The sequence below is a fragment of the Cupressus sempervirens genome, chromosome 5 (genome assembly GCF_028749045.1).
Source record: "Cupressus sempervirens isolate cs-2001-9-10 chromosome 5, ASM2874904v1, whole genome shotgun sequence".
NCBI classification, from domain to species: domain Eukaryota; kingdom Viridiplantae; phylum Streptophyta; class Pinopsida; order Cupressales; family Cupressaceae; genus Cupressus; species Cupressus sempervirens.
In genome coordinates this window covers 349,647,053-349,674,750 of record NC_143122.1, presented here as the reverse complement: position 1 = coordinate 349,674,750, position 27,698 = coordinate 349,647,053, and the positions used below count along the sequence as shown (strand labels likewise).

General features: G+C 35.8%; 1 protein-coding gene across 4 annotated transcripts in view; it reads right to left on the bottom strand.

Annotated features, from left to right (window-relative positions):
• Nucleotides 1-27,698, bottom strand: part of LOC149556149 (Leucine-rich repeat family protein) — a 177,644-nt gene that overhangs the window by 36,308 nt on the left and 113,638 nt on the right. For all 4 annotated transcript variants that reach the window (XM_089830279.1, XM_089830280.1, XM_089830278.1 and 1 more), the window contains 3 exons: nucleotides 26,406-26,477; nucleotides 15,683-15,754; nucleotides 1,894-2,037 (listed from right to left, as the gene is read on the bottom strand). In XM_089830279.1, coding sequence (XP_089686405.1) covers nucleotides 1,894-2,037; nucleotides 15,683-15,754; nucleotides 26,406-26,477 — 288 coding nt within the window. The remainder of the gene's footprint in view (nucleotides 1-1,893; nucleotides 2,038-15,682; nucleotides 15,755-26,405; nucleotides 26,478-27,698) is intronic.

The window sequence follows — 27,698 nt, the reverse complement described above, 5'->3', positions numbered from 1 at the left end:
ACCTGACATCCCAGGATCAATATTTAGAGGGAGAAATTTTGAGGTGCAATCACTTATGGATGATATCTTCTCTATGAGGAAAAGTTATAAAGGGAAATGTTAAATCAAAATAGTTTAAAGGTAAAACTTGATATGTTGATTTCAATCTATATCTGGTTATATAATTGTTGTTTCAGATATGTAATGAAAGGTGACAATCTTTCATTAACATATATAAATAGAAGGTAATCATTGTAAGGTGACGATCTTACATATGATAGGCTTGTTATCATGGTTCTTTGGGCCGGAATCTGTCAGACACCATGATAACAAACAGAAGGTAATCTTTGTAAAGGTGACGATCTTACAAATGATAGGCCGGTTATTATGTGAGCATCTCTAGACATTACTTAAGTGCAAGTAGAGATTTTATGGGCATCTCTAGACATTGCTTAAGTGCAAGTAGAGATTATATGTGCATCTCTAGACATTGCTTAAGTGCAAGTAGAGATTTTACGGGCATCTCTAGACATTGTTTAAGTCCAAGTAGAGATTATATGGGCATCTCTAGACATTGCTTAAGTGCAAGTAGAGATTATGAATGTATCATGGACTTCTCTAGACATTGCTTAGGTGCAAGTAGAGATCATGGAAACTTTATCACTATAGATATCTCTGGACATTGCTTAAATGCAAGTAGAGATCATTTGCTATGTTGATTATATGATGATTCTGACTTAATTAATGTTTTACTTCTCCCTTGCTAAAGAGGGAGTATTAGTGTTTTAGCATCAGTAGAAGTAAAACATTATTTATTTGATATTCTAATTTGTGTTTATCAGATAAATTGTTATATATAATATATATTATATATTATGCATTATATATCTTATATATGTTAAAGATGAGTTATACATATAGTTATTTATAACATGATGATTAACTATAGAGACATGTCTCTTCATGTCTCTTGAAGAGACATGTCTCCTCCTCTCATATTATACATATATGAGATCCAAATCTTTGGAAATCATCAATTACAATGGCAATGAAAATACATTTGCAGATACGATCTCAGTTACTTTAACAATATTAAAGTAATGTTTGGTTTTCATAACTGAATATTATATTCTAGCATTTTGAAGGGCAGCCTTTTCAAAAAGGTGATTGCACAAAGGAGACTGCCAATTTTTGTAGTTGTGATGATCTTCATTTGAATTGAGACCCTAGACATATATGATATATATTATATGGCATATGATATAATATTGAAATTCTGAATTATCAATTGATATTTAATATGTCTTCATCACTACCAATATGGCATTTGGCATTGATCAATAATGAAGTGTCATATTATCAAATATATTTAGTTTTACAATTCTGTATATTCGTTTCAATATTTTTGTCTATTACGTCCACAATAATTAGGAAAAACAGTGTATCAAAGCAATGCCTATTAAACTAGGATCTGACACCCAAAAAAAATAAAATCTGCAATGAACTCACATGAAGGATTTAGTCAAGGCATATGCATAAGGGAGGATATCCTAATTAACCATAAAATCTTAGTTCCAGAATTTATGCACACCTAATTACTGGACCATGTTTTGTCTCATATAATCTGTCGGACCATGATATCTTATAAATAGCATAGATCTACTTTACTTTTTTAAATTTTTAACTCCTAACACTAATTGTTTTACTTGACATATGTTTACTACAAACTTTAAGGTTAATAAATAAATTCCCAAGTATAACCACTACTCAACTTACAAATCCAATATCGTGCACAACATTTTGGCATGTTCATTATGATACAGCAATATTTCTCAAACTTTGGTGCTCAATTCTCTTTATAATTTTAATGGCTATTCTCAAGAAGCATCTATCAACATCCTTACAAATCCTTACTAGTAAGAGCAGCCAATCCAGTGTCTGTGACTTGTCGTATGTCCAGATTCAGAGATTTAAGAGCAGTAAGCCCAGATAATCTTTGTAAGCCGGCATCTGTTACTTGTGTGAATGATAAGTTCAAGCTTTCTAACCTTGTCAAGCCTGCAGTGCAAGAAAAACAAATGAGGTCACAAAGAATTATTATTGTGTAAAGTCTATTAAATTTTAAAAATGAGTTCTTACATAAGCTGGTGTGATTTTAAGTTATAAATGTATGAGAGAGAATGCTTCAGGATTTAAATGTGATACATCAACATTTTGGATCACACTCCATGATCCATCATTGTAAATTACTGGTAAACTTATATCAGACTGTGATATTACTTATTTCCAGATTACTAATCTGTTGTATTTTGTTTGCAGATGAATGCAACTCAGAATGTATATGCACCAAATAAATATTCAGATTTGAGAGATAAGTCTTAATGATTTTATTACTGGTATGTTCTGAAGTACGATCTGCATAGATAGGACTATTTATTGATTTCGATGGTTTTTATCTCGACTTTGTTAATATATATACACCCACCAATGGTCATAACAAGGGCGGACATGTCTATTCAATCTAATGAGACACAATAATTTGTTATTTCCAAAAACCCAGATCCTAATTGGGTGTTTATAGTTTACCAAATAAAAATATATAAACACCAATCTTAATTAGCTGTTATTAGATACACAAATAGTCACCGATCTGTATAAAGCAAGGACCACAAACTCGATCAATGCTTGATCAATTTACAAAATAATAATACTCGATTCAAGAGAGATTGTTCAGATTTCAAACTAAGCATGATATGGACAATAAGGTTAACAGCAAGGATGATTTTTCTGATGACAAGAATACTGTTTATGTCTGTGTGTATGTATGTATATCTGTTCACATGGTGAACTGATATACATACATGCACACACATACAGTTGCAAAGTCTATCCTTGAATTTTGATCAACGCTACCATATTTTGGTCTTAATGATCTTACTACTGGTATGTTCTGAAGTACGACCTGCATAGATAGGACTATTTATTGATTTCGATGGTTTTCATCTCTCGACTTTGTTAATATATATACACCCACCAACAGTCATAACAAGGGCGGACATGTCTATTCAATCTAACAAGACACAATGATTTGTTATTTCCAAAAACCCAGATCCTAATCGGGTGTTTATAGTTTACCAAATAAAAATATATATAAACACCGATCTTAATTAGCTTTTATTAGATAAACAAATAGTCACCGATCTGTATAAAGCAAGGACCACAAACTCAATCAATGCTTGATCGATTTAGCAAAATAATAATACTCGATTCAACATAGATTGTTCAGATTTCAAACTTAGCATGACATGGACAATAAGGTTAACAACAAGGATGATTTTTCTGATGGCAAGAATAATGTTTATGTCTGTGTGTATGTATGTATATCTGTCCACATGGTGAACTGATAGACATACATGCACACACATACAGTTGCAAGGTCTATCCTTGAATTCTAATCAACACTACCATATCTTAACACTCCCTCTTGGCTAGGGAAGATAACTAAGTGTGAATTAGTTTAGATATCCCCTAACATGTGATATCAAGGAGTATATAGAACATCAAGTCACATGACATCTGTATATCCTTGTCGTGGTACATGCACTGACATCACGTCGCATGATATCTACCATAACATATCATGTCATGTCCACAGATGTCATGTCACATAATATCCACCATGATTATCTCATAAAGAATATATTGATACACAACCGATATATTCAAGTCAGCATGATATCTATTAGTAAGTCCAAGAGATGTTAACTATCAAGACATTTCCATGAATATCAAGTCAGCATGATATTCATCATGATAGTGAACATTGTAAAGTTGTCCTCTCAAAATGTTGAACACAAGTGTACATTATTAGAAAGATCGTCATCTTTCAGTAATGTACACAGGGGGCCCATAAAGTCATAGAGTCACACATATGACAAGAGTTTACACATTAAACATTTTTTAACTATATAAATATATATTAGTGCAAATAATTTTTTTTTTTGAGACTTGGTCTAAATAAATTACAATTCAACCATACCAAGTTCATTTCTGAAGTGCTCCACTTCAACTCTGGAGAGAGATTTGGTGAAAATGTCTGATGTTTGATCACTTTTGTACTACTATACTCCAACTGGATTGCATTCGTTTCAGTTTCAACCATATCCCTCACATAGTGATAGGAATCTATATATGCTTGGATTGATCATAGAACATGGGATTTATTGAGAGCTTGATACAACTTTTATTGTCACAGTACATAGTGGTTGGCTTCAAGGGTTCACCAAATAGTCCTACAATAAACTTTCTAAGTCATACTGCTTCTCTAGCTCCCAAAGAGGTTGTTTGCAATGTATTCCGCTTCTGTAGAACTCTGTGCTACTAAAGATTGTTTCCTCCTTAATCAAGAATTCAAGGCTGATCCCGAATTGAAGCAACATCTTGCAGTGCTTTTTTATTAGTCACACTTCCTGTCCAATGTGGTTGTTTCCTTTTGTTGATGTTTTGATTTTCCTCTTGATTCTCCCTCTAATTCTCAGAATTTGGTTGGTTTTCAATTGAGACTTCTTCAAGATACTCCCTCTGAATCTCAGGAGAAGAGTTTATTTCCATGGAGGTTAAGGCACGAAAGTTTATATGCCCTAATCTTCTATGCCAGATCTCATTGGAATCATAAATTTCATGAATGAGTGCTTGTTTAGTCTAAGTGCAGAGTTTGTATGGTATCCTTGTCTTTCTCCCATAGTTTTGGTTTTCTTAAATGTAGCGTTCTTTGGCCGTGCTAGAACTTTCCCATCCATGAATGTGACTCTATGTCCATTATCTTCTAGGGCAGATCTTGATACTAGATTTTGTTTGATTCCAAGTATAAATAGTACATCTTGAAGTTGGATGGTGATGCTTGATTCTAATTTGATGTTACAGCTTCCCATTCCTCTTACAGGATGTGCAAAATCATCTCCGATAGCTACCTCTTCCACAGTCTCTTCCACCATAGTTTCTAGATGTTCTCGGAATCTAGAGGTGTCTAGATGACCCACTATCCATGACTCAAAAAATTAATTTATTTGATACATGATTTGATAGCACTGAAAAGAATAGGAACCTCTCATAATCTTCTTTTGCATTTACTTCTTAGTTCTATGAGAGCATTTAGCAGCATAGTGACCATGTTGATCACATTTGAAACATTGAACTTTTGAAACATCTTTTCTTTGTCTAAATGAACCTTTTTTCCATTATGATTTTTCTTCCTTTTCTTATGATGGTTGGTATTCAAAAAATCAATGTCCTCATTTATAGATTTTTTTTGTTTCCTATTGCTAATTGTTAGATCTTAGATGGTCTAACTTAGGGAGTTTTTACCTTTCACTTATGCCTTGTTTGAATAATTCCCATTAGTTTGGTAGGCTATTTAGGGCTATTAGGGATAATTCTCTGCTATCTATTTCACACCCAATGATTGACAATTGATCCCTCAACTCTGTTATTCTCATGAAGAAGGCATTCACAGAGTCTCCCTTGTTCATATTTATCTAATTCAACTGTGTTTTGAGTGCAATGGTTTTGTCGGTATTGTTTATCTCAAATGTGCTTTCTAGAAATTTGAACGAGGTATGTAGTTGACTATTTTGACAACATGCGTACTAGGTGGTCTCTAACAAAATACACTATCAATTTCATAGCTTTCTTGTTATTTTCAATCCATTGAGATTTTTCTGGCTCATCCTCAGCTTCTGTCCTTTTGTCTTTTACATATAAATCTACTTTGTTTTCTTCTAATATCATCATGATTCTCAACTTCCATGCTATGAAGTTGTTTGGTACCTTCAAAGCGATCCTCAAATATGATTGCACTTGTCATTTTGAACAATGGAAGTGTGACTTTGCTTATTAAGGTAGGTAGTCTGATTCCTCAAGTTCAATTTGGATCTTCCTAACTTGGCTTTGATACCATGTAAATTTTTTATGTCGATTAATATATAATATTAACTAATATTTACTAATATTAGGAAACGGTAAACATTAATTCTGATTATTACATCCTTATTTGTATAATATTATATTATTAATATTAAGAAATGATATGATATTAATTATTGTTATTAATAATTATATTATTGATATTAAGAATTGATTATTAACTATTAGTAATTTTATTAATATATTATTTTAAGACCAAATTATATCAGGAATTGAATATATACATGTATGTATATTCTAAGCAATGTGTGTTTTCATTCTATATGCATACTATACTATGTTTATATTGGACATGGATTAGGTACGGCTTATGGCACAATAAAACTAGAAAAGGGCAAATTTGTATATATAAATGGATATGGAGTCGAGGCTTTTGGATGAATTGAAGATCATATTAGAAATTGCAAGATGATATCAAAAGGTGGTGAAGGCAAGCGGTCAAGTTTTGGGGCAACAACTTTCAAAAAAAAAATATCATCGAAGCAAGACATTTTGGATTGGACGCAGATGTTAGAATTGTGATTAAGAAGCATTGTCTCAAAGCCTTTGAGGATAATAGGCCGCCATTGGTGAGGAGTAACCCTAGCAAACAATTGCTTCAAAACATAGTGTGATGGGAAGATAGAGGATTTAAAGTGGGCTTCAAAAAATGGAAGTTGTTAGCATCACTTGAATCAATGGCTAAGAGCCCTAACAATTTGGGAGATAAGATGTAGGGATCTGAGGAGAGATCAAATATAGGGCAGAAGGCTTCTCTAGCCCCTCCTATGAACCCATGGTTGTCTATGAAGAATGACCAGATTATCTTAGAGACCCTGAGAAGGGAAATGGGCTGCCCTTGGACATAGTTTGTGACTAGAAGTATCATCAAGAAAACCCAAAGGGGGGCAAAAGGATGAGAATTAGACAACCACCCCAAAGATTGTTGTGATGAAGATTTGTTGTTAGCCCTACCTAAATATGAGGCCCTAACAAAAGAAGAGAAAGCACAACGCTTTATATATACAATGGACTTGGAAATCAATAATAACTTGGAAGGGAAAACGGTGAAGTTTGGCATTAGTGAAAAAAAAGCCAAAAGGACAAAACCAGATTGTGGGGAAGACAGGAGAAAAGGTACAAAATCGTTGGAGAAAAAGAGGCCTTACAATGGGGAGGTAGAAGGTCAAGCTAATATCAATATTAACTCAGGTCTAGGAAGAAAGACCCTTTCCTAAGGAGCCATGAGGCTCCTATCTTGGAGTGTTAGGGACTTAAATGCCCCTAACAAGAAACATGTAGTCAAAAGAAGCATGGAAGTGTCAAAGGCAGACATAATTGTAACACAAGAAACAAAATTTGTCACCATTGATCTAGAATTGCCTATGAAGAAGCTAAAACTTTCGCAATCTATTGGAGTTCAAGTGATAAGTGCTTTGAAGGGTTTATACACTTTTTGGGGGCCTCAGGACAATGATGTTTGGAACCTATAGCAATCAAATCCAATTGGATTGGACATAGGGTGAGAGTCTCCCTAGAATTACAATTTATATTGATTTAAAGTATATGTGCCAAATTCTTGTATTTACAAGAGCAAGTGATGGACATAATTAGATCAATTTCTAGGTCTTTATCCAAATATCCACCATACTGTTGGGGGAGATTTTAAATCTATTCTAGGAGATGGAGATACGAAAGGTGGATATTTGAGTGACCCATTATCAAAAGGAGATACGAAAGGTGGATATTTGAGTGACCCATTATCAAAAAGACCTTAGAGCACAGGTAGACAAAAACCTTGTAACATTGATTTTCGTAATGCCATCTACACTTGCTATTAGAAGATTGGCCTTCTGCAACATAGCTGAAAACTTGGATAGATTTTTCTTTTTTGGCGACTTTGGCAATTTGCCTTTATCTCTAGAGAGATCCATAGTACTTGTAGGGGTCTACTGATTTTCAGATTAAGTCGGAAATTAATGGAGATACAAGTTTGAAAGTACGTGGTTTACACTACCCCAAATTTCTTTCAGCTAGTGGATGTCTAGTGTAATGAAGAGTGGTCAATGGGATCAAAGATGTTCTGCTTCATAACCAAGTTGTAAAGTCTTAAGTAGAAGCTAAAGGACTAGAAGTGGAAACAATTCAAATACATTTTTGAGACAAAAGTGGCCATTGAAACGAATCTACAGAGTCTAGGAAAGGAAGAGATTACGAATGGAATGATAGAGAGATAAATAGATATATAGATAGACAAATAAGATTTTAACGTCCACAAGACTGAGCATTTATAGCCTATGGGACACTATTCCCACTACACCGACTTTGTTAATTTGGTTTGCTTTTTGTGAAGACTAATGATGCGTCCACCAAACTTCTCAATGATCTCCTTGTTGAATAAGTTCTACCATGAGTTGTCGTATAAGATATCTGCAAATTTGGCCTTGCTGTCCTTAAATGCCTCACATTCCAAAATGAAGTGTTGTTCAATTTCCACTTTCCCAGAATTGCAAAACGAACACGTTCTCTCTTACTAGAGCTAGTTTGGTCTCTTCCACCATCCGGTCTCACATCGGAGTTAATGAGAATTGGTCCTTAGTTTTGCAATAAGAGTCTTAGCTCTCCAAGGTATGTTGGCCTCTATATACTCTTTTTGGCGTTGATCACATGTGATGTTGAACTCACTGATGTAGTAAGTCTTTTTCCTACCAAGCCCCTTTCCCCAATTTCTCTTATGAAATTTCTCCATAACAAATACTTTTATTTCTTTATTGTTGGCGGGACACATGTTCAAATGGATATCCCATTTGGTCATCCACTTGATATTTTGCTGCATCCAAGTCTTTTTACTTTTACACAAAATATCATCAAAGACCACTTTAGGTCATCTACTTGCCTCCATCTTTTCAATTTTCTTAAGATAGCTAATGAGGTGGGCCATAGCATGAGCCTCAATAGATATAGCTCCCACTTCACAAAGCATGATATCATAAAGGACTGTGCTTTTGATTTTAAACTTGCCAACAATCCAATGCTTTTGGATCATCTTGATTTGTCTCAATTGTAAGACTGAAATGTTGATGGCCCATATTTCACAACAATAGAGAACAACCAGTAGCACAAGAAGCCCAAAAAAAGTTTGATTGGTTTTCCAATCCCAAACCTCAGCATCACAACACCTATTTTGCAAAGCATAAAGTGCCTCCCAACCTCCCAAAACCCTTTTTCTTTCTACAACCATCCTAGCTTAGATTTTTGTTGAAGTCAATCCCAAGATATTTAAAATCCACTATATCCTCAAGAACGCTGCCCTCAAAATAGAATTTATGCTAATGTTGTTTGTTGCTTTTAGAAAAGATCATAACTTTAGTTTTATTGATATTGACCTACATACCAACCATTTTGCAAAAGTGCTTGAGCGAAAGTAAATGTTCTTGCAAACCACATGCAGATTTGACAACCAAAATGAGATTGTCTGCATACAGGAGCAGCCTTATCACAAACTCACCTGATTGGATACCCTCACCATTTTTGCATGTCTAATCATTCTTCAAATTTGTCAATGTGCATACTGGAGAGTTGGTGAAAGCAGACAGCCTTGCTTGACCCCAATATCACTTCTAAAACATTATGAAATGTTTTCTCAAATTCTGATTTTAACTCTTACTTCTTTATACATTCTATGAATAGCAGCTCTGAGATTTGTAGGGATACTCAATTCTTCCATCCTGCTCCAAAGTTTGTCCCTAGGGACAGTGTCAAAAGCCTTTTTAAAGTCAACAAAGCAGCAAAAAACACCATCCTTTCATGGCATGCTTTTTCAATAATGTGCCTTAGGTGATGCTATGGTCAACGGTCAAGTGTTTTGGCCCAAAACCCGACTAACCTCTTGTGTGTTTGTGGTTCTCTTCAGCCCATTTGCTGATTCTGTTTTCTATCATGTTGCCAAAATATTTTGCAAATAGAGGGTTGATCATTACGGTCATGTAATTAGAGGGGTGATTAACCCCGTTGCTCTTGTAAAGAGGTATATTGAGGCTAATTGTCCAATCATTAGGAAACCTGTGTTGGCTGCTATTATTGATGATTCTCATAATGAGAGGTAAAAGAGTTTTTGTGCCCCACTTGAGATACTCTGCTTGAAGCTCCTCCATGTCTTTTGCCTTACTGGTACCTAACTTCTTAATACCCCTCTCAACCTCTTGCATAGTAAAAAGGTCTTCCGTAATGTTGACCAAAGGTGGCAAGTCCACACCATCATCCTTCTCATAAAGTTGCTTGGCATACTCAAACCACTGAGTGGTTGTGATAGTATTTTCAATTTGTTTCTTTCTTGGCTGAAGTTCTCTCCAAAAACGTTTGGGATTATTTTTACTAAGAAAGACTAACTCTTCTCTCCATGTGATCATAAAATCAATTTTTTCTTCTTTAGAATATTCTTGTAAACTTTAATGTCAAGGCTAGTTTTATTGGACTCTCTTAGTTTTCTCCTAGCCACTTTGCATTCTTGATCAAACCATGCATTAGCTGGGAAACAGTTTGTTTCAGATTTTTTGAAATTTTGCACTCGGAGAAAGCCATATGAATGAGATTTGATAATATTTGGCTATTGGTATCATGACTACCCTCCGCCTTATATAGTCTCTCAAGTGCAGTCCTAAAGATGTCCCTGTTTTCTTGAGTCAACAAAATTTTGCCATTTAAAGGTGGCTGAAGAGAACAATGACCTTTTGTCTCAGGCTGCCCAGCACTAGCCCACTTCAAATTTATGTGCAGGGGTCTATGATCTAAATTAAGATCCCATATATGTTCCTCAATCGCCATTCCTCAACTCTATCATATAAATTATGTGAACAAATAGCATAATCCACCACGCTAGCCCCGTTGTAGGTATTACAAGTGAAAATACCCTATTTTGATCATCTGACCACTCCATTGCAAATTATTAAATCAAAACTGCCACATAGGGTAATCAACTCCTCTCCAAAATGATTGTAGCCTCTAGCATCATCTGATACTCTTTCCCACTGGTGTTTACTCTTTTTTGTGAGCCAAATCAGATTGATGTTAGCATTGTAGCTAAATATGCTAGCTTGGCAGTTCGCTGTCCTAGCATTGAAATCACCAACAAGAAGAACATCCACTTGCTGTGAAAACACAACCACATCTTTCTTTAGAGCAGCATAGGGCTCCTTATGGTCTAAACCACACCTCTTATAGATATTAGAAATCTGTGGAGCGAAGTAACATGCTGCAATTCTAAGAAGATGGTCGTTTCCATGATTTTGAACCATACGAACTGCTTGTTATAATGTCCTCCCTTTCCAAATGGATGACACATCCTTCCCTTTCTTTTACTAAAATCATTATGCCTCCATGTCCCTTACCTTTGCTTGCTGCCTCATTCCACACCAATGCCTTCCAGTATCCTTCAAACAGAGGAGTCTTACTGCCCTCGTGTTCATGTGTTTCTGTCAAACAAATAATGTCATTGCCTTCCGCAATAGGTTCCAACCCAGGTCCACGTCTCCAAGGATATACCCCCTGCAGTTCCAGCAAACTATAATTATGATGGCCTGGGCTGAGTTTGATTGCTATTGGTTTTGATAAGAGAGGTTTGAGGTTGGGTTTTTATCCCTCGAAATAACTGTAGAACTTGTCGCATGGCTGCTTGGAGTGGAATTTGGTGCAAAGTCTTTGCAGCCCACTTGCCACTTTGCATTGGACAAATGACCAAAGTGACAACCACGCTCTCTTGCCCTCATCTCTAACTGTTCTGATTTTGGCTATTTTCACCCTTTTCTCTTCTTAATGTCTCATCGTTAGATCCTCCTCCAAGAAGAAGCGAGAGCCCCTCAAGATCTGTTTTTTACTCAAGAGGTTTTGCTTGTCTTGAATACTGGGCATAACCACTTTAATTGGCCTATCCCTTTACTCAAATATCTTACCAACCCTCCAAGCTTGGCAGATTTGACCTTTCCAAAACATCACCTCCTTTAGGAAGCCCTTTGCTATATCCAAAGTGTGCTCCCCTTTGCCATAGTCTTTTACCCCTTTGATAACTATATCTGATTCGCTGATTTTTCTTTCTTTGGCTTCCTTGTCATGTGCATTATTCACATTCTTATTTACTTCTGTGTCTGCCTGATCTGAATACTTGGTATATTTATCCCATGCTTTAGTAACCTCTGAGAAACTCCTTTTGCCCTCTTCCACCTTCCTATTTTCCAGCAGATTATCATGATATATAAACTTGTCCTTGCTGTGATCCATTTCAGCATTTGTAGTTACTTTGTTTTCTGTCCATGCATCTTTAGAGTCTTGTCATTCACCCTTCATTTTCTGCCAATCTTCCTTTATGCTTTGACATTCTAACTTTCCTGCCAAAAGTGTTTCTTGCAGTTTTACTACTTGAACTTTTAGGGCATTGTTAGTGTCTGTCAGAGACTTATTTGCTGCTGCCAAAACATGCATTTGGAGGTCCTTCTCTTGCATTTTAACTTCTAAATGTTCAAGCCTTTCCTTGGCCAAAAGTAACTCTTGTACATATAACTCTGGGCACCAAGATAGAGGAGTAGAAGTGGGACTGTACATAACCGGGTCTACCAAGTTCCTACTGCCACGCGTAAGATTTTTCCCACCTACCTAAGAGGTGGCACCCTTCTTAAAGCCAAGCTTATGTCTTGTCTCATGACTGGGCACTTGCTGACATTACTTTTTCCTTTCCTGTGACCATTTCATGTAATCAAGTTTTTGTTCCAGAATACCTTTGAACTGCTTGACATTGATCCAAATATGCAAATATATTTTCCTGTGCTGCTTAGTGAAGCAATTTCTACTTGCCCCAGATGATTGGCTTCAAAGTGCACAGGGATTTCATATCCATTTTTTATAAGTTATATTGGTTTTCCATTATGTGACTTGCCATTATATTTTATGCAGTGAACTAAAAGAAGCATGCAATACCTAAGAGACATGCAACAAATGTAGGACCAAATGTAAGGGAGAGGAAATACAACACCTGGGAAACTCTCTGGGCACCGGAAAGAGGAAAACAGTAGGAAATCCCTTTCCCCAATTGAAGACACTGTCGTTGGATATAACCCTCTGTTGTAGCCTACAAAAACCTCTACTCCTGCCTGCAAAAACCTCTACTACTGTCTTTGCAGAAACTCTTTCTCAAATCCACGAACTCCAGTCTCTGCAACTCCCTACTCCTGCATGAAACTCTCCCACCTTCGCCATCTAATGTCAACAACGTTTCAATTGGGAGAAGACCATATTGGGTATAAGAAAATGAATCATGAATAAAAGTTGATGGATTATATTGGAAAGAGCCGTTTATAGAGAAAATGCCACACTTGGGAAACTGTCTGGGAACTGGAAAGAGGAAAGTTGTAGGAAAGCCCTTTCCCTAGTTGAAGACATTGTCGTTGGATATATCCCTCTGTTGTAGCCTGCAAAAACCTCTACTCCTCCCGCCTTCCCAGAAACTTTCTCATAATCATCGAACAACTCTAGTCTCTGCAACTCCCTACTCCTACTTGAAACTCTCCTGGTGTCGTCATCTGATGTCAACAATGTTTCAATCGGGAGAAGACCAAACTGGGTATAAGAAAATGAGCCGTGAATAAAAGTTGATGGATTATATTAGATTATGAAGCAGATAAGATTCAAAAAGGAAAGGGAGCTTTTGAAGGCCTATGAAGAAGTCCTTCTAAAAGATAATGTTTTTGAGACGAGAATTGCCATTGAAAAACATCTGCAGAGCCTAGAAGAGGAAGTTATTCAAAACAAAATGAAGCAGAAAAGCTTAACAAAGGAAAGAAAGATCCTGGATGCCTATGAAGGTGTCCTTTTGAAAGAAGAAATCTTTTGGAGATAGAATTCTTGTAAAATATAAATAAATGCAGGGGACCAAAATACTAAATTCTTTCACAACTGCACTAAAAAAAGGTGGATTTCGAAAAGGATTTCATCCTTAAAATCTTCTAATGGAATGACAGTTGAAGATCCAAAAGATATATACCATTGTTTTTTTCTTGTTGGTTGAATAATTCATAATGCTCCAACCTTGGGGCACAACAAGAGCTTAATGACACAATCCCAACCCTAATATCAAAAACACAGAACAAAATGCCTAGTTAAAAATTCAGTAACAAATTATGATTGCTCTCTTTCAACTCCGCCCGGACAAGTCCCCAGAGCTGGATGGTTTTGCAGTTAGTTTCTTTCAAAGACATGCCCAAATACAATTGGAGAGGAAATCATAGATGTAGCTAATGCTGCTCCCTTTTTTATACCCCCTAGAGTTTGTAAACTACACACAACCTTCCTTGACAGAGCATATTCTAAGGTTGAGTTTGGTGATGAAGGACATGAAGTGAACTTGGATGAAGGTTGTTTTATTGTGATGGATAGGTGGCCCAATATTAGTCATCAACCACTCATCAATATCATAGTCACATGCACAATTGCCTCCTGTTTTCCTAAATCCATTGATTGCTCAAGGAAACACAAGGATGCAAACTTTTAGTTTAGCATTTTGAAAAAGGCCATAGAGGAGGTTGGGTTTCAATGTAATTCAGCACATGTGCAAATTGACTGGCTTGATGGTGGAGGGTGCTTACAAGCACATCATTTGGACTCCATGTTGTATTCATGCATTGAAGGACATAAGAAAATTAGATTGGGTCAAGGAAGTGGTGACACAAGCTAGAAATATTCACATGTCATTTGCAACTACCACACCTCACTCTCTTCAAGATTTTTTTCTACAGAGGAATTTATCAAACCTGGAAAGACAACATATGTCAGTTACTTCATTTTGTTAGAAAGGATGGTTGAGGTGCATGATTCTCTGTAGATGATGGTGGTGAATTCAAAGTGGAATGAATGGCCTAGTGCAAACACTCCTGGAGGAAAACCCATCATACAAAAGATCCTTGATGACAACTGGCAGTCCATTATGAGCTAAAACATTGCTGATTTTCATAGCTAGCTTCATATTCATTGCCAAGTAATAACAAATTTATTTGATATTGTTCATCCCATAATTCTCTGATTTGCCTTTACATTTGAGCTCTGTTATTTGTAAGTGTGTATCAAAGAACCAATGCTTCTTATTGTTGAGTTATTTTGCACATGGATTGTTGCTCACACATAAGTTACCACCTCTGCAATAAACTTGCAACAAATGTAGCATATTTCAACTATAACCTGTTTGCCATTAGCCGTTGTTTGATTTAAATATTCACTAAATGAAAAGGTTAAGGTTCACTTTATCTAAATCATGTTGGTTTAGCGTCTCTTTCGTTCTCTCACTTGAGTTTTTCCTACCATTTACACTCAAACAATGTAATTGTAGGATTGTTTTTGTGCTAAGCTAGATTTTTTATCAAAACAGGTTTTCAAGGAACAAACTATTGTCTGTGATTTTCTACAGAAGGAAGATAAAATGCAGGTTTGGTTCTACATTGAAGTTGGAATTAATAAACAACCTCAACTACTTTTCCTCAAACCACATGATACTTGAAGATAAAAGTTCAATTTAGGGAATAAATATTCAACAACGGCAAAAAAGGGTCATAAAGTTCTGAAGTCTTGTGCCTGAACAGCCCGATATAAAATATGTACCAAAATATTTGTAATTGCAATATGTTAGAAGCCCCTAACACAAAGTACTAAAAAAGAATCTTACTGATATTAAGGAAAAAAGATACATATAAATAAATATAGAGACCTGACAAATGGTGGAGTCCATCGCTGCCAACTTCAGAGTCTGACAGATCCAAGTTCTTCAAAAAAGTAAGCCCTGAAAATAGAAGAATAACAGTTCTTCAAAATGGCAAGCCCACCAATCCTTTACCTAAATGCTGATTCTTTCATCATTACAGAACAAAATGATTGGAATTGGTGCATCACCAACAAGGATTCTTCACAATATACTAAGGAAACTTGATCTGAGAAAATTACTAAAACCAAAATATTACCATTTTACAATATATAAAATTAGGCATATCAAGATAAAGTGCATCATGCAGGGCGGGGGCCCTAGCTCGGTTGGCTAAATCTTCCCTGTTGCAGGGGGTTGGTCACGGGTTCTAGTCTCCCCCGTCCCCGTGGTACCGGTGGGCGTGTCACGCCAGCGCTACCGGTCACGTTAAAAAGTTTACCCGGCGTATTTTTATTAAAAAAAAAAAAAAAAAAGATAAAGTGCATCATGCCATTTTACTCTCATATTATATTTATCTTCTAAGAACCTATCATTGGCATGGAAATGCATATATGTTGCCAGTTGCAGGTTAAAGTTTGTGGTTGAATATCAGCAGTCAATCCGATTATTTTTCATCAGTTTTTTGGATACCTGGGTTCGATAAAAAGTTCAAATAAACACATCATTTGCAGAAAATATACAAGATTAAATACATCACAGCTGTAGTTGATAGTTCACTGTCAATTGTCATGTCTTAAAGCTCACAAAAAATGATCATCACATTGCTCTTCATCAAGTCCATTAACATAAGCTGGTCGATTAGAATGACAAGCAGTACCATTGCCACTCCCAGTCACCACACCATGCAAATAACTTGTTAGCACTTCCAAGTCGAAATGCTAGGCAAGATACTTGCCCAAAAACTTCCCAATGAGTTTTCGAAAAACTAGCGGTGACATTTTCCAATAGAATCATGAGTAAATGCAAATAATTTGCAATTTTTTTACTAAAAACTTGTCCAAATTCATAATTATATTTTCTTGCTTGCAGCTAAGAGTACAAATCTTCCATTGTTGGTAAAGGTTTCACAAAGGCCTTAATTTGGGCTACCCCTGGATCCCTCAAAGGGCGTTGCCCCTCATACCTGTTGGGGATGTTGCCTCCAAAACCCCATGAGGAGCACCACGCCTAAACCTCATTGGAGGTCTCCACTCTCAAATCTCATTTAGTCATTGGAATTTGTCAAATAAAAAGACTAGATTAGAATAAGGGGCTGACAGGGAATCAGGATGTAACTCTCAGTATGCCTACATAGATGTTATTACTGCACAACTTGGGAAAACTCTCTTTGGGTAAGGCAAATTCTACATATGACGTGGCTAGTGGAAGTGGCTGCGATGCCCTTGCTGCAGTCCCTATTGCCCCCATGTTATGCCTGTTAGTGGCTGTGATGAAAACCCAAAGCAACTCCTCTAGTTAATGCTACTAAGACAAACCAACACAATAAACAAGCTGTAAAAAAGGACCACCAACTAAAATTAAAAACCATTGTTCTCTTTTAGGGAAATTCAACTCCCTTCTTTATAAATAAGATTGTTAAGTTACCACAATAATGGCTTGGGCTCATAGCATGCCCCCTACACCAAACTACCAACACAAATCGTGTAAAAGAGTAGTTTTTGCATTCAATGTATTGCAATTTCAATACTGTGACTCCAAAGTTTCAAAACTCAGAACTAAAGGTTGTAATGCCTACTAAATTAGGTAACAAGCACAAAAAATATTCTTCAATGCAATGGAAATTTACTCTTGTTTGTCTGGCACAGTTAGCTCCCTGCAGAATAAAACTGGACATGTAATATCAAAAAAAGGATAACAATCAGCAAAAAGCAATTCCTTGCAAATCAATTCAATCTATAATTTTCTGACAGCTATAAATTTCTAGTAGTAGGCAACAAAATCTTTTGGAGACCACTGGTTCTTCACAATAATTATAATGTTGTGTTGAAAAACAGAAAATGGTGGAGAACAGCCAATATTTCAAATTTTGTTGTTAAATATCACACCAGCCATTCATGCTTTTTTGAGTGTTTGGCAAATAACAATTATCAAAAGAAAAAGGATAGCATCAAACTACTTAAATTACCATTAGGATCAATGTGTATACGATAACCTAGATGTCACAAATTAACACTGTACCCAGGAAGTCTAGGGGACAATTCTCTAGATGAGGTCCCAAATGTGTTACACACATGCAAAAACAATTATGGAGACAAAAGATTCAATGGAAAAGAATATATAAACTACAGCCTACCGTTCTATCTGTGCATTCTATGTGCAGCAAACTCTTGAAAAGATGTATGTTTGTCCTTACATGTATGTCTTATCTCTGTCTGTCTACATCTTCAAATAACTGATGTACTTTTATCTATATTTCACAAATGCTCCCCACAGAAATTTCCATCCATCCCCACAACAAAGATTTTTTGGGGATGAAGGAACAGGTAGGACATGTCTCTAGAGCCTTTCCTTTTTTTTCTTCAAATGATAAATGTCCCAGGGATCCTGCAAATAAAGCAAGGGATGGACAAGCAACACACACATTCACCAACCATCTTAGGGATGGATTGCTGTCCCCTACAGTCGAGCCTACAAAAAACTTTAAAAACACCAAGAAAAAGGACTGTAGCAATGTTTTTATTGCATAGAATTTATTGTTGACTAAGAATAACCCACATTTCATCTCAAAAGAATTCACAGCCTAAGCTATTAATAAATATAATACATTCATTTTTTAACTTTGCTGTTGTAATATTTTGAAACTTCAAATAATATCATGTTATGGATTTCCAATCTGTGGTTTTGGGAACCAACAGAGAGTACAGTCTGTGAGACCTCATGGACCTAGTGTGACCCAAAGAATGGCCGAGAGACCACTTCATCCCCCAACCAAGAGACCCGAGAGGAGGAGTTGATGAACTGGTCACAAGTTTGAGGAAGAAACACTCAAACTCCACGTACAATATTTGGATTTTTGGAGTCTTTCACATGTATGATAGGTATGATAGGAGACCCAGGAGAGGAGTTGATGAGCTGGTAACAAGTTTGAGGAAGAAACACTCAAACTCCACATACAATATTTGGATTTCTAGCTCTTCAATATTTTATTTTGCAGATTATTGGTCTCGAAATTGGATGCAAATGCCCCAAATCTGCAAGTTCATCCAATTGTGAGAGCAATTGGAACTTGTTTGAGGCCATCTACACAAGAGGAACAAGTTGGCATGAAAACACGTCAATGACCTTGTGTCTTTCTACAATATAACCTTTGATTGTGCACAACAAAGGTAAAGGAAACACCAGCGGGTCCACTTGATTTGGATGACATAGATCCTTACTGTGATTGGACATCATAGGAGCAACCTCCAGTTACAGTGGATGAGAGCTGCAATTTGGGGCAAGCTATGAAGGAGGGAGCAATCACAGTGGGATTGGATGAAATTCACAAAGATGAGGAGGTTGAGGATGGAGGTCAAGTCCTCGCCAGTTGTGCAATGGGAGGAGGTACAACCACAGCGGCCTCTAGGACTAGACCCACTACCTCTCCCATAGTTTTTACAAGAGATCCTAGGAAGGAGAAGAGGAAGTTGTAGACTATTTTGATATTATACTTGTACAATGTATATACTTATAGTTTTACAAACATAATTTGCTATTTTTAGTTTGCTTTAAAGTTCAAACTATCAAGCTATATCAGTCATTAGCATTCTAAATAAGGATGCCATTTTGTACCTTATTTGCATTTAAATATATCTAGACTCAATTTTTTTGTTTTGTCTACTTATTTAGTGACTCATTATATGCATCTCCTCATTGAATTTTGCAAAAAGATGCATTTCTAATTTAATTTAAGAAATTTTTTTAGTTGTTGATTAACCTCTGATATTTTTCCACTTAGTTTTGGCCTTTGGTGATGAGTTGTTGATAATGATATTTTCAACTATGATTCAAAATATTCTTGGACTAGTTTTTACAATAATATCAATAATCATTAAGTAAGAATGTATAATATCTAAATTTACAAAATGTTACATTCAATATCAAGATTCTGTAGTAACATATAAATCCATATAAATTCATTTATATCTATACCAAAACACATCAATAGAATTTATAATTATCCAAGGCACATTCCTATAGCAACTATATTCAGAATTCACTTCAAAGTTTGCAATCGCAATTGCAAGAATGGTAATCCTTGCATTGCAAGAGTGTTGGGCGGGTCCCCATCCATCCATCTCAAGGTGACATACTTGAAGACCCTAAAGCCTAAGAGAACTCATTTGCCTCTTGGCTCATGAGCATGCATCTGAAAGTGGTGTATCTGGAAAGCCCCTCAAGCACATAAGCACTCATAAGCTTAGATTTTCTTAATGAAGTGACCATCAAACCTGATTTCTTCATTTCAAAGGTAGTGATAAACATTAAAATGAATGGCCGAGCCTTAGGTTCCCACATGACATGCTCTAAAGATGTGATGGGCATGTACATGTTATATCCTTCTGAAGCTAGAGATGTCAAGACTTACTAGGATAAGATAATTGTCAACTCTTTCCTTTTGACATGGGAATTTAAAGGTTTTGGATTTTATGATTGATAATTTTTCAATTGCCTTAGCAACCATTATTGAAACCTAATATTGCCTTTTTTGCTATAGGTGGATTGCAGATGGGTTCTAAGTTACTGATGCGTCAGCTTAGGAGGGGGGTGCGGATGCAGATGTAGACTGGTGTGTGGATGCGGGATGAGGCGTGGTGGATGCTGGCAAGGAGGCGTTGTCTCCTGCAGATGCGCGCAGGGTGCTCCAGAGGCATCCGGGTGCATCCTATGAGCATCCGGATGTTTCCACTGCCCAGTCACTTGACTTTAAAAAAATGTGCTTTAAATGTTTTTTTTTGTTTTTTGTTTCCTTCTATTTGCCTCAAAACCCTAAAACGGCCCTAAAAGAGGCCATTCATTGCCCATTCTTCCCATTTTGTTTTCAGCTGGGCTCTCTTCTCATTTGGTCTCCATTGTGAAATGCTAAAAGCAAGGTCATTAGTTTTGAAGAGGATCATTCGTAAGGTGTCTATTGAGCTTCCACAAAGAACGAATAAGCATCTAAGTCAAGCATTCGATCCATTTCATGAGTTTTTTTTTTAGTGATTTTTTAGTTCATGAATTTTTCAAGATTTTTTTTTTTTTTGTAAAGAAATGTAAGAGTAATTTTTTTAAACATTTATAAGTTAATTTTTTTCTATTTTCTTATTAGATTCATAGTTTCTATTGTGCAAGAATGGTCCCTATTGATAGCCAAAGTTCAGTAGTAGGGCAAGAATGAAGTGATAACTTCAATATTGATGTGGCATCTCCATTATGGAGACACACCACAAGATTATCATAGGTTTCCGGAGGTGGGTCATACATTTGGAGATGCAATATATGTCATAGTAAACCATTCAACGACTCATATTCTTAGGTCAAAGCTCATTTTATGGGCCCTACTGGTAAAGGAATAGCATTGTACAAGGGAAGTAGAGATGCAAAAGGTTGAGCAATGCACGGTTAGCCAGATTCATAAAAGAACAAGAGGTTGATCATTTAGTGAGCAAATCAAAAACAAGTTTGTACAAATCTTCATCTACAAAGAGCAAAGTGAATGTGCCCACTGATCATGTTGCATCCTCCAAACATCCATTCTTGGAAGTGGGAGAGGAGGATGATGAAGTAGTAAGTTATTACTCACAATTGCAAAAGAGGTCTGTTGGATCAAGCATTCAAAATGGAGGCAAGAGAGATTGTTGATGAAGCAATTGCACTTTGCCTCTATGCCAATGGTCTTCCTTTCAATTTGGTAAGATCGCCAAATTGGAGGGCAATGGTTGCAGCCATCCTTAGAGCACCAACTGATTACATTAGCCCCGCGTATGAAAAGGTGTGTACTACTCTTTTGGAAAAAGAAAAGATTTCTATAGACAAAGCTCTTCAACCAATTAGGACATCCTGAAAAACATCCGGCATAACTATCATATTTGATGGATGGAAAGACACAAGAAACCGACCATTGATAAATGTGATTGCAATGTCCCCCAAAGGGTCAATGTTTTTGAGGGCTATTGATTGTGAAGGACAAGTTAAGGATTCACAATTCATTTCTAGAATGTGGTCCAGGTGGTCACAGATAATGCCATGAATTATAGGGGTGCAAGTGCTTTGGTTGAGTCTCGATACGACCATATTTTTTGGACACCATGCACCGTACACTCTCTCAACTTGGTCATGCAACAAATTGGCACCCAAATAGATTGGGTGAAGCAAATATACCAAGAAGGAGAGCAGATACAAATATTTGTGACAAACCACCACATGTCACAATCTATATTCAGATCATTCTCCAAGTTGGAGTTGTTGAAAGTAGATTTAAAATTGTAATTATTTAGTTTCATTTATTTATTTATTTTGAATAAGTTTTATATTCGTGTTCAATATCAAATTTCTTGTTTATAACTTTGTTTTATATTTGATGTCATATTGTCAACTTGCTTATAGCTAGCTAAGACTAGATTTGCATCTCATACTATTGTTTTGAAACGACTCCTCAAGGTGAAATCAGCATTGGGCCAAATGGTTATTTGTAACCAATGGGCTATATGGAAGGCTTCAAATTCAAAGAGAATCTTTAAGGTCAGGGGTATGATCTTGGATGAGCATTGGCGGGCTTGTGTGCAATTTGTGTTGGATTTCACCGAGCCTATCATGACTATGCTAGGCTTTGTTGCTACAAATGCACATTGCTTGGGGGATGTGTACGATGGCATGGACACCATGGTAGAAAAGGTAATGCTTTCCATACAAGCACATGAGACTAACCCTACAGAATGTGAAGCCTTGTGCAAAAAGGTAGAGGATATCATTCATCATCGTTGGGAGAGAATGACTACCCCATTGCACCTCCTTGCATATGCCTTATCTCCAAGGTACTATAGCCAAGAAATACTTGCTATGCTAGATAGAATTGCACCATATGCAGATGAAGAAGTTGCTACTGGGTGCTATATTGCATTTGCAAGACTCTTCCCAGACAATGAAATACACAAAAAGGTGAGTCAAGAATTTGGCTTATTTGATTTAGGATCAAAACTTACTCTATATGCAATAAAGGACCAAAATGACATGGGAGCTATCACATGGTGGTACATGTATGGTCAACCATTCAAGCATCTACAACCTCTTGCAATCAAGATCCTCTCTCAAGTAAGTTTTCATTTATTTATTTATTTCTAGCAATTGTGTTCTACACTTTAGTGTTTAACATTCTCTAATTTGTTTTTGATTTGTATGTTTAATTTTGAAATTTTAACATTTTATGATAAATATTCAAGTTGCAAATTCTTCTTCTGCTGAACAGAATTGGAGTACATACTCCTATATCCATTCAATGAAGTGCAACCGGCTGGGCTCAAAGAAAGATGAGGACTTGGTTTTAACTTTAAATACATACCAACTTGCATCTTTTGTCACGTAAGGAGGATAGATACAAGGAAGGGTCAACCAAGCTTTGGGATGTAGCCCCTAAATCTGCAAACTTGGATGCAACACTTCAGGATCTTACTATGATGACAGACGATGATGTTGATAACATCATAGCACATGCATCTAGCACAATTGGAACCATGCATGATTCAAATGAATTTGCAAGTGTTGCAGCAGGAGGAGATGATGAGAATGTGGATTTTTTTGAGAATCCTTATGATTCTGAATGACTGAATGTGATTTGTGAATCTTGAGCCTTGACTCTTGATTGATCAACATTGCACCATGAATTATGTTTTGATTTTGTAATTCAAATTGCATTGGAATCTTGATGTTTTGATTACTGTATAACTTATTTCAATTTGATTATGTTAAATTATAATGATTCAATGAATGGTTTATTTTTGTATATTTGATATTTCTTGTATTTCTTTGCATACATCATCATAGATTATAGTTGACAACTTTACATAAATATATATGTATTAATATATATATATTTAAAAATATATATACTTATGTACGAACGCACCCAAACACATCCAAAATCCCAAAAAAATAAAAAATCCACGCATCACCACACCGCACCCGCATGAGCATGAGAACCAGAATCGGAAACTTAGGTTGGAAATGTCAATGCAATTGTGAATGCATATTTATTGCTATTACGGCCGGATACTGATGTATAGGTAAATGTAGGTGGTAGTTGACATCAAATGCAGTCATGACCAAATTTGTACAATGTATACCATGCTCATGGATGGGTTAGAATCAAATATTTGAAGACATGGAGTAGTTAACCATAAATGCAAGGATGGTCCCTATGTTGAGTTGTATGTTGTTTTCACTTATGGTTTGAATCATCCTTTTGATTCAGGAGTCTAATGACACATGTTGGCATTCTTTGATATTTGTCAATTATTGCAAGGGCCTCAAGTTTGTTCATGTTTCAGATTTATTATACTTGATGGATCTCTCTTTTCAGTTCAGATCTTGTCCAGCTTAAGAAGATGCTGTACACTCAAATAGTATCCATGTCCTCTTGTCAAAGAAATGCCCTAGACAACGATAATGTTATTATAGACTGCTCCCTACATGATTTCATGATTATTGTCCTATCACTATGAATAGTGTCTTAATGTTGTGACTAATGAGTATATTATGAATGTCTATTATTATCTTTGTTTAAGATTCTCACCATATTTCATTACACAATTAATGACAATTTGTAGGCGAACTAACTATACTTATCAAAAGATCTTACACCATTACTTCATGGTGTTCGAGCATTTGTGTTCTAACACATTCTCCAGTCCTATTCTTCGGCATACATCCTATAGATTTTCATGGTGTTGTCATGTGCTTATGTATTATGGTGCATGGTGACTATCATAAGTTTAACATTTATAGGCTACATGACTATACTTTTGTAATGGTCGTTCTTTCAATGATGATTGTGAGTGTGTAGGTGGTGTTTAACATTGTCATGTTCAACAACCCCTTTATTGTTTTCCCTATTGTCTTGACATCATCACTTATTGTGACAACCAGGCTTATCATATGTTATTCATGTGTACCTTCATAAGGTTATCACTGCACTGCACTTTGATACCATACACCATCCCTTGAAATGTATGGAGTCTACAAGTTGTAGTCATATCTCACGTTTTCATGGTTTGTCACTAACTAACCAAGTTCACCCCCTAGCCTGCCAGACACAAGTCCATTTTGAATTCGGGTGTAGTACACCGATGGGTGCAAACTAGCTCTGCTAAAACACAAGTCGATTCCTCCTAGGTGAACTGAACACAGAGATGTGGAAAGTCCTTTGTTTTCAACTTTCAAAGACTTCTCAGAGTTCAATTTGACATGGCATCCTATGCAGGACACCCAAATTATTAGAATGTTGTAACATTCTTTAATGGTCATCTTAGTCTTTAGTTTATTAGGTAGTTTCTATTTCCGTCTTTAGTTCATGATTGTGTTTTTGAGAAACATCATCTTGGTAAATCTATAAAAGAAGTTTTCATCTCCTCTACTTGATACAATATCAATTTACCATAACACACTTAAAACATTAAAACAACTAAGCTTTTGCTCAGTTATTTTGCAAACAACAAATTGCATTCCTACAAGCTAAACATTTTTTTTTTGTTGGATCGACATAGTCGCTAATTTGAATCAACATGAGGAGTTGAAGACCAGACTTTGAAACTTCATCAATTATTGCACCCTCATTTCTATGCTTTGCAACCTTCCTTTGGCTGTCAAGAACATCATAGAACGTTTTTTTGCAAAAGGGTAAGATTTTTTTTTCATTTTTCCCCTCCATCTTTGCATTACAAACATGAAGCATTCTTTGATTTGATTATATATTTATTTCTTCCATTCTTTACAAATGTATTAAAGATTCAAAGCAGCTAGGGTTTCTACATCAATTTTTTGTATTGAGATTTTTACTTATGTTTTGAATGTGTTCACAAAATTTCTTGCCATAAGCATGAAAATGGCAACTAGTTCTACCTCCACAAGTCAACAAAACTCAAAACAGATACAAATTCTCCTTTATGGACATATAATGATATGTGACCACCAATTATAGGAAGTGATACATATGGAAATGCAGGGGATTAAAGCAAATGAAGCGCAAGGCTGTATGATAAGATAATGGAACTATTTTGAGAAAATCCTTTAACACCAAAATCTAAACACACTGCTATTAACATATACCATTATGTTCACATAGTACAAATCATTTAGATACTTTTAAAAACTTATATAAAATTCACAGGATATTGTGATTCTACAGCACAATTACTGTAGAAAACGAAAACAATCTTAAAATGAATATTTATGATACTGTAGAATAAAACAAGAAGGTAACATGGACCATAAAATCAGTCCGATCAAATTTCAGTCTGAAAATGATGTTTATGCCTTCAGTTTCTAGAATATTGCAATACATAACCTTCAAGATTCATAAGAGAAAAACAAAATATGTAGAACACACATGCAATTTTAAACTGATTAAAAGCTCCAAAATGACTGTGGTCTAGTTCAAAACAAGGACTGTTTAGTTATTTTAAGGCATTTAATCTTTAAAGTTAAAAAAACAAAAGAAACAGAATGTTTTTTTAATATCTATAATAAATCACAGCATTGAGATCAAGAAATAGACCTCTCAAGTATTCCAATCCTGCATCTCCAATTTTACACGAATCCAGATTTAAGCTCTCCAAATTTGTCAACCCTGAAAAGTAGTATCTCACCATATTAGAATACATTACATTAATCCAAGTTCAGGCATGTAAAAGATTTAAACTAAAGCCTAGTAAGCCTTTAAGTATATCAAAATGAGCTTTTCACACTAAAAGCAATACACTTAGTCTACCCTCTTAATCAGTAGGCCTACATGTCTTCTCCTATTTCCATAAAGCAAATCTAATTGGTTCAGCATATAGGCAAATATTCCATGTCCAATACTTTCAGATTTTCTTGGCTAGTAGCTGCATATACCAGAAATGTCTGGAACATAATCTCACACAAATTATTACAATACCTGAGTTTGTCATCATGATTGAATGATGAGGAAAAAGAAAAGGAAGGAAAATGTGATTAAAAAGATCGAAAATCATATACTTAGTAATCTGTCTATTTATGACACAATAATTAATAGATGTAGAGGTTCTCAAAAAATAAAAAACCTGCATGTTTAATTTTTATCAATGTTTCAGATTAGACTCCACAATCTACTTTTGCTATAGCTCTGATGGTGGATCACAGGGCGTTATTCAAAACACTGATGAAAACTACAACTATGCATTTTTCAGAAGCACTTAATCTATCTCATGGACTGAAAATTGCATATACATTATTAATGATGATCAATATTAGAAATTAAATTAGTACATAGTGAGACATGCCTCTTAGAATAGATCAGTGTATGTTAGCACAAATATATTTTCAGATGTGATTGACTTTCCTTACACTCAAAATGTTATTCGAGACTTCTAAATATATCCAAAGTCTAAATAAGAACCAAGTGGCACTTTCAATGGGAAAACAAATAAATTATCAAAAATTATAGTAAAAATGACATTCAGAATCTAATTTTACTTTTTGACAAGCTTTTACACCTTATTTGAGAGCCAACTTCCAAATATGAAGCTAGGAAGCCCGGGTCCCCCCCTAGGACCCCAGGTCTGGGTCCAGTACATCCTAGGCCTAGGTCCGGGTACGGTCCCATGTGGGTTTGGATAAGGTCTGACCCACAGACTATGGGTTCTGCCCTGCAAAACCCGAGAGGAATTTGGCTTCCCAAAGCAAAACCCTGAGAATATTTAGCTTTTTTTAAAACTTTGCTTTAATTTTTCTTTTTCGCCTTTTTGGACTCCACCTTCTAACCTTAAATTTGACCATTAAAACAGTCAAATGGTGAAAACTATTTCATTTGTGCATCTGTGAATGAAAA